This window comes from Mus pahari, chromosome 17, assembly GCF_900095145.1.
Source record: "Mus pahari chromosome 17, PAHARI_EIJ_v1.1, whole genome shotgun sequence".
Lineage (NCBI taxonomy): Eukaryota > Metazoa > Chordata > Mammalia > Rodentia > Muridae > Mus > Mus pahari.
This window is the reverse complement of record NC_034606.1, coordinates 4,917,648-4,925,750: the sequence shown is the minus strand read 5'-3', so window position 1 is coordinate 4,925,750 and position 8,103 is coordinate 4,917,648. Positions and strand designations below refer to the sequence as shown.

General features: G+C 38.8%; 1 protein-coding gene across 3 annotated transcripts in view; it reads left to right on the top strand.

Annotated features, from left to right (window-relative positions):
* Positions 1–6,789, top strand: part of Rrm2b (ribonucleotide reductase regulatory TP53 inducible subunit M2B) — a 33,569-nt gene extending 26,780 nt beyond the window's left edge. For all 3 annotated transcript variants that reach the window (XM_021216999.2, XM_029548271.1, XM_029548272.1), the window contains exons 8-9: positions 1,277–1,390; positions 3,401–6,789. In XM_021216999.2, the coding sequence (XP_021072658.1) occupies positions 1,277–1,390; positions 3,401–3,553 (267 nt within the window). In that variant the 3' untranslated portion in view covers positions 3,554–6,789. The remainder of the gene's footprint in view (positions 1–1,276; positions 1,391–3,400) is intronic.
* Positions 6,790–8,103: the final 1,314 nt, after the last annotated feature.

Here is an 8,103-nt window from a genome sequence, read left to right as displayed (position 1 = left end):
ATATATATATATATATATATATATATATATATATATATATATATATCAGATCTTAGAACTGTAGTTTCAGACAGTTGTGAGCTGTCATCTGGGTGCTGAGAATTGAAACCAGGGCCTTTGGAAGAACAGCCAGTGCTCTTATCTGCAGAGCCATCTCTCCAGCCCTTATTTTTATATTCTTTACTATAGAATGGCAGGTTTTGTTTCATAGTTTCAATAACATAGCAGTCTGCCTAGCTGCAAACAAACTAAACAGTCACAAAATGAATAGGTAAGTGAATTAGTGAAGTAAACTTTGGGCCTGCAAAGCTTTGTGACTAGAGACGACTTGATAATCTTCTTACATGTGTTTATCACTCTCAAGAGCTAACTTAAAAATGAAATTTACTTACCTTCTTTTTAAAGAGTACATACTTTGTAGGATGTTTTTCATGCTGTGAGGGGGAAGGTTGCACATCTTGGCGTCTTTTACCACTTTGAAGATGAATTTCATGGTTAATGTGCTTCCACTTTTCTCTATTTCCACTTTACCACTCACTGTCTTTCAGTTGGACTTCAGTTTATCTTCCAACCTCCAAATCCATGTCTGTCCATTCTCATACTCCCTGGAACAATGTCTCTCTCAGCGCCTGTTGTGGTCATGCTCCCATGGTGGTGGTCTTTTAGAGCTGTGTCTGGATACTACAGGATAAGCATTCTCCTCTGTGGAGGAGATCTAGGAGCCAGGTCCTATACATTAAAGGATCCAGTAATGTGCTATTTTCTACTTAACTTTGGTGCCCTGAGAATGTGAAATCATACAATTAATAATATCCCAAACATTTATAAACAGATGACTATCACGTGTCATGTTAAATTTATCCTGGCATACCTTGCCTTGAGTAAAATCAGTGTCTAGAGTATGAATAACACTAAACTCCTCCATGTTAGTCACTTCCTCTATTTTGGTTCATGGCTCAGAAGATATTGTCATAGCAAGGAAGGTTCTAGTAGGAGCTTAAAGCATAGCTTGTTTAGATTTTGGCAGACCAGCAAGTAGAGTTGGGATGGGGAAAAGGTCTTCAAGTTCACACCCAGCGAACTGTTTCTGCCAGCCGCCAGGTCTCAGCTCTTAAAAGGTTCCATGGCCTTTCTACACAGGTAGGGACCAAATGTTCAAACACACGAACATGTAGGGGGCATTTCAGATTCCAACCATAATACTTTATATTTGGGAAATGTATGCTTATTTATTGTTATCTTTTTGTACCTTATTCTGGTTTTGTTTGCATTCCAGGAGTTTTTAACAGAAGCGTTGCCTGTTGGCCTCATTGGAATGAACTGTATTTTGATGAAACAGTATATTGAGTTTGTAGCTGACAGATTACTTGGAGAACTTGGATTCTCAAAGGTAAATAAAGTGGTTGTTTTGTTTTGTTTTGTTTTTTGGTTTTTCGAGACAGGGTTTCTCTGTGTAGCCCTGGCTGATCTGGAACTCACTCTGTAGACCAGGCTGGCCTCGAACTCAGAAATCCGCCTGCCTCTGCCTCCCAAGTGCTGGGATTAAAGGCGTGTGCCACCACACCTGGCTAAAAAAGTGTTTTAAAACATGTTTATGGCTTAGCGGGTAAGAGCACTGCTGCAAATCCCAGCAACCACATGGTGGCTCATAACTACCCGTAATCCCGTAATGAGATCTGACGCCCTCTTCTGGNGCATCTGAAGATAGCTAAAGTGTACTTATGTATAATAATAAATAAATCTTTAAAAACAAAAAAAACCAAAAAACATGTTACTAGTGGTTTTAGTTACTGTTCCATTGCTGTGAAAAGATGCAAGGCAACTTATGAAAGAAAACACGTAATGGAGGCTTATTTATAGTTTGAGAGGGTGAGTCCATGGCTGTCATGTAGGGAACAGAGAAGGCAGTCAAGCCTGGTGCTGGAGCAGGGGCTGAGAGCCACATCCTGATCCATCATAGACAGGAAGCAGAGAAAACAACGTCAAAAACCACACCCCCAGTGACACACCTCCTCCAACAATCCACACTTCCTCATCTTTCTTGAACAGCTCACCCACTCTGAACCAAACATTCAAATACTTGAGCCTCTGGGGTCCATTCTCATTCAAATCACCGTACTACCAATAAAATGTTTTAGGCAAATACGGTCTCTAAAGTTAATTTTACTGAAAGTGTTGGAGTCTGCCAAAAGACCCCCACTCACAAAGACCACAGAGATTGCCATCGCTGCAAACCGCAAGTTTTTATTAATCCAATATGTTGGAGGCCCCCCTCTCAGCATGCCGGCCAGAGGAGAGACCCCGAATGAACAAAGAACACACTTTTTATACCTTCTAAGGGGAAGATGTAGGTAACAGGGTAGCTGGCTTATTCTTTTTGTTTGTTTTGTTTTGTTTTGTTTTGTTTTGTTTTGTTTTGTTTGAGACAGGGTTTCTCTGTATAGCCCTGGCTGTCCTGTAACTCACTGTGTAGACCAGGCTGTCCTCGAACTCAGAAATATGCCTGCCTTTGCCTCCCAAGTGCTGGGATTAAAGGCGTGTCCCACCACTGCCTGGCTAGCTGGTTTATTCTAATTGGTGTAGCAAGTAACCCTTTCAGGCACTGGTTGGTTTGTATAGGGTGACTAAGTAACCCTTTGGCCTAGTCCCGCACTCTTCCTGCCCTTGTGGTTTTTCAGCAAAGCAGCAGTGTTTTGAACTTATGGGTCAGCTAGTAATGTCACAGCTGTTATGTCACGGCTATTAACATCAGGGAAATTCTAGCAACAAGGTCAGGGTGGTTTATGGTTTTTTCAGAATTCAGGGTGGGGCGGGGTAGGGAAATTTTTCTGAGAACTGTTATTTTTGTTATGGTTATTATTCAGGATCTCTAAACTTAGTCCTAAGGGTGGTATAATAATCTAGGCACTATCTGAACCAAAGTCATGGTCATTCTGACTGCTGAAACTATACAATTTGGAAGTCCCTTCAGAGGGCGAAGGGGCTGGGTGGTCTTGAATTTATTTTGGATTCTACAAAAGCATTTGTAATACATTAATCTACTTTTAAAATGCAAGTGACAAATCGGATGTGTGATGTTTATCTGTAACTCTAACATTTCTAAGGACTGCAAGTTTGTGGCCAATCTGGGCTACCTGCCCATCCCTGATAAATAGACAAATACATAAAATTCGTAGGGCAGAGACTTGTTTTATAAGGAAAAGATGGGTTTGCAAAATCCTTTGAAACTTTAAATGAAATTGGGAACAGCCATCAGAAACCCTCCGTACCTTAGTGGAGCAGTGTGGCTGTAGGCGACTGTGAAGTGGAGTCCTGCCCTCTGGTTTTTGTCATTTTGCCCTTGCTGTGAGATTTAATTTGGATTCTTTAGAATGTCTAATGGCGTTTCTTTTCTTTCCAGATTTTTCAGGCAGAAAATCCCTTTGATTTTATGGAGAACATTTCCTTAGAAGGGAAAACAAATTTCTTTGAGAAACGAGTTTCTGAGTATCAGCGATTTGCAGTCATGGCCGAAACCACAGATAATGTCTTCACCTTGGATGCAGATTTCTAAAGCCCTCCTCGTTAAAAAAAAAAAAAAAAAAAAAAAATCTATAGAATTCGGCTGTGGTAGTTCACCCCTTAATCCAGTCCTCAGAGGAAGCAGAGGCAGGTAGATCTCTGAGTTTGAGGGTGATCAGGGATACATACTGAGATTTATCTCAAAAACACAGAACAGTGAAAACAAACAAAACACGTGGAAACCTGTTGTTGGTAAATAGCAATCTATTTTTCTGTCTTTTTGAAACTTTGAGTATCTCATTTAAGGGAATGAGAGTTTGAAGGAAATTTAAAACTAAATTATAAATGATTTGATTTTATCTAAATGTACTTAAGTTTATTTATACAATGAAAGTGTGACCTATAAGTCTTTTTTTTTTCTTTTTGTCATAAGCACTTAAGATGGCATTAAGAGCATAGATTTAGGAGTCAGGTATGAGCTTGGCATTCTGGCTTACTCCTTGATGTGACCTTGGCAAGTCAGTTAATCACTGTAAACTTTAGGATGTTTATCTGTAAAATCTGTATAATAGTAAGTCCCAAGTTCATGGAGGTGACCAGAGGGTTAATATACAGAAATAGTTTGTTTAACTGATACTTTTATCTTCACTACCTCAACTGCTAATTATTAGTGAGAAGATCAAGTACAATGGCATTGTGATGCAGTCTATTCCTCTCCAGAGAGTGACTGAGGGTTGGATTAAGATAAAGAAGTCATTAAATCTTTGTGTTTTTAATGTTTGTGGGAGGAATATAAGGGTCTCCTTAGAGAGATCATAATTCTTGTCAACTGCTTTGAATTCATTAATCTGTAGTAAAGAAATAATATACAGCTCTTAATTGCTTAGTGTGGGAGGCTTATGGAGTAAGCCAGGTTACCATGGTTGTGGATCTTGTAAGCAAAGTGATTCTTCTTTAGGAATTTAAAGGATAACTGTTGCCAGGTACAGCCCTGGGATGCCCCGGATAGATGGGCATTTCTCAAAGTTGTCTTCTCAAAGCTGGTAGATCTTCCAGAGTTCTTGTGACGGAAAAAGAGATGCAGTCAGTGGACTTGGGGAAGGCTGTGCACTCCATCCCTGCCTAGGATGCAGTCAGCAGAGCAACTGCCCACATGTACACAACACAAGGCTGTCAGCACCTCCCACAGCTACTGAGTGCACTGGGGGAAGCTGGCTGAGAATCATTTATACACACTGGAAATGGGGAAAAGAAGGGAGGTGGGAAGGACTAGTGAACCATTGGATTTGTGCCAATCTGAGAAAGTGATTTAAGGTTGACTTCATCTTTATATCCTCATAATCTTAAATCTCTACACTGTTATAAAGGAATGTTCTTTTAGTGAGTGGACTGTCTATAAGGGAGATGGAAGTCTTTCTGAGAAAGATGCAGAAAGGCCAGGAGCCAGGACCCCTGGGCAATGTGCCCTTCCTCATTTCCAGGAAAGTATCAAGAGGAAGCCTAAACACTGTCAGACCCTGGTCCCTTGCTCAGTAAAGTTCCTGCTACTCAAGCATGAGGTCCTGAATCCAGATCCCTAGCGGCCCCATAGAAACCATGGCACACACTCACACACCACCTGTACATGCACACGTATGCACACACACAAAGTACAAATAAAATTATGGCAGCTGAAATTCAGAGGTTTATCTCTGTTGAAGTTTTTATTCTATTTGCTCTACAACTATCTGATCAAAACTCAGAATCCTAAATGAATGCAAGCCATACTTCCATTGTTAAAGGGAGCACCCAAAATGAAACATTTTGCCTTTTGGTTGTACTGGTCTTTGGCTATGTCCTTCCCATTGGTCATGTTATCACCCAGTAGCCCTCAAAGCATGGCAGAGTAGCTATTGCTAAAACATGGAGAGAGGAAGGAAGGCATCAGAGAAGCTGAAAAACTTAACCAAGACTTTACAGGCACTGTCCTTATGCTATAATATATTGAGACTGTCACATCCTTTAAACTTCATCCATCATGATTTACTTTGCCTATTCCTTTATTAATTAAACTATTGCATACTACCATAGCAGAGTATAAAAATATCATAGACCTTGGGGTTGTGGGGAGTATATTCCAAGGTATTTATCAACTATCATACAAAAACAGCTAAAACTTAAATTATCACAAACTGAAAGAAAACAGTTTTAAAGGTGTAATTCTCAAAGTTTTAAATCCAGTTCTTCATAAGTAGTGACAGGAACCTTTATGTGGTACACATTAATAGTAGCAATAAGCAAAACTGTATTGGAAAGAAGTCTTCATTCTGAAGAACTGAATTCTTAATACACTGTTACATTACTACTGTCAGTATTTTGTATTCTTTCAGTACCTCCAGGTTGCACATTTATTATGTTTAGTATTTTGCTTCTTAGATATGGAAAAATCAAGTTATAAAATGTCTTTTTAGTATCTCACAGATAACAAAAAAATCAAGGTAATGCCCCCCTCTCTCTTCAATAAATGTGTTTCAAAGAAGTGCAATTTGTCATAGAAATATGTCTTTATATTTCAAGATGATAAACAACTTTGTTATGACCATAGTTTAAGATTTAAGTACATGTTTCAACACATAGAATCATGATGTAGAGGAACTTTGGATGAATTTTTTGCAGGGCTGAATTTCAATAATTAAGAGTTATTTTTATGGTGTAGACCACTCCCAGCCATATCTTATTATTTGAACCTGTTACAGTTGTTTCATTTAAAAATCTCCAGATTCTACTTATGAAACTACTTTATTATGTTTATTTTCCTTCTTTTAGTTGGTGTCTCATGTGGTCTGGCCTGGATCTCACACATGACCCTCCTGCTTCAGCCTCCCAGTCCCTGGGGTTATTGGTGTTTGCTGCCATGCCCAGCTACCACTTTATGTTCTGTGCATGAAGAAATGTAGTGTTCATATTTAAAAATAATTTAATATCCAAAATTTTGTATTTTATATTTAAATGTATTATATCACTTTCATAGACTCCAGATTTATTTTTCACAATTAAGCAAAGAGCCCAATGTCACTTCATTGATACAGAAACTCTTGATGGGCTACATTCAGGACAAATTAGTTCTAAAGACGAGAACCATGTTTTGAACTCACTGAGGGGGTTGTCACCCAGCTCCACAGAACCTGGGGCTGGTAATGATCATTTAACCAAATTACTAATTATTTAAACAGCTTTATTAGACATGGTGTTCCTAAATATATTTTGTTAAAATACATTATTGTAGTCAAACAAACTCTGTATATAGTGTTTGAGGGGTTTTTTTTGCTCTGAAAAATTATGACTTTTAAAATAAAGTTTATTGAAATAAATTGTATAGTTATATCATTTTGTACATTTTTTAATGGGTAAGATAATGTTTTAGTTCATACAAGCTACCTCAGTGTCAACCAAGGGGAAGGTATTGTATTTCTAATTGTGTGTTCAGGTCAGTACAACACATTTATGTGGTTTGTTCAGATATTCACGCCACCACAGTTCTGACATCTGCCAATGACTCTCAGACCCTTCACTTGCCCAGGCCCATACCCTATCCTCCTCCTTTTGTTTCATTTATATTCTTCTAAGACCCTCTAGACCAGCAGTTCTCAACCTGCGGGTCACAATCCCTTTGGCAAACCTCTAACTCCAAAAATATTGCCATTACAATTCCTAACAGTAGCAAAATTACAATTATGAAGTAGAAATAAAAATAATTTTATGGTGGTGGTCAGCACAACATGAGGAACTGTATAAAGATTAAATCAATAGGAAAGTTGAGAACTACCTTATCCACCACATTGCTAAGAGTACCATTATTACCAATCTCCTGAACTCTTTCTCCCCTATATTTCATTAAGTATAGACAAATCTAACAAGTTCCCTAACACTATTCCAATGGAACAATCCTAGTTCTATGTATCTGCCCACTAGCAAGTCAAATGCAGTAAAGAAAAGGTCATATAATAGGGTTGGTGAGACGGCTGAACAGATGAAAGGGCTTGCTATGCAAGCCTGGTGACTGAATTAGATCCCAAGAACCTACATAAAGATAGAAGGACCGACTCCCTGATGATTGTCCTCTGACCTCCACAAATGCCTTGCAATGTGCACTCCCTTACACGCATACTCAATAGTAACAGATCAGAATGCTTAAAAAGTCATATAATGGATCAAAGTAGATTAATTCTCTATAAACTCATGATTGCCTGCCTCAACACAACACAATCTGGCAGTCCTACTGCAGTTGTCTAGTAAATCCATTCTCCATTCTCCACTGTCTTAATTAGGGTTTTAATTGCTGTGATGAAACACCGTGACCAAAAAGCAAGTTGGGTAGGAAAGGTTTATTTGGCTTACACTTCTACAATACTATTAATCATCAAAGGAAGTCAGGACAGGGACTTAAACCTGATAGAAACCTAAACAGGAGCTGATGCTGAGGCCATGGAGGGGTGCTGCCTACTGGTGGCTTGCTCAGCCTGCTTCCTTTTTCTTTCTTTCTTTCTTTCTTTCTTTCTTTCTTTCTTTCTTTCTTTCTTTCTTTCTTTCTTTCTTTCTCTCTCTCTCTCTCTCTCTCTCTCT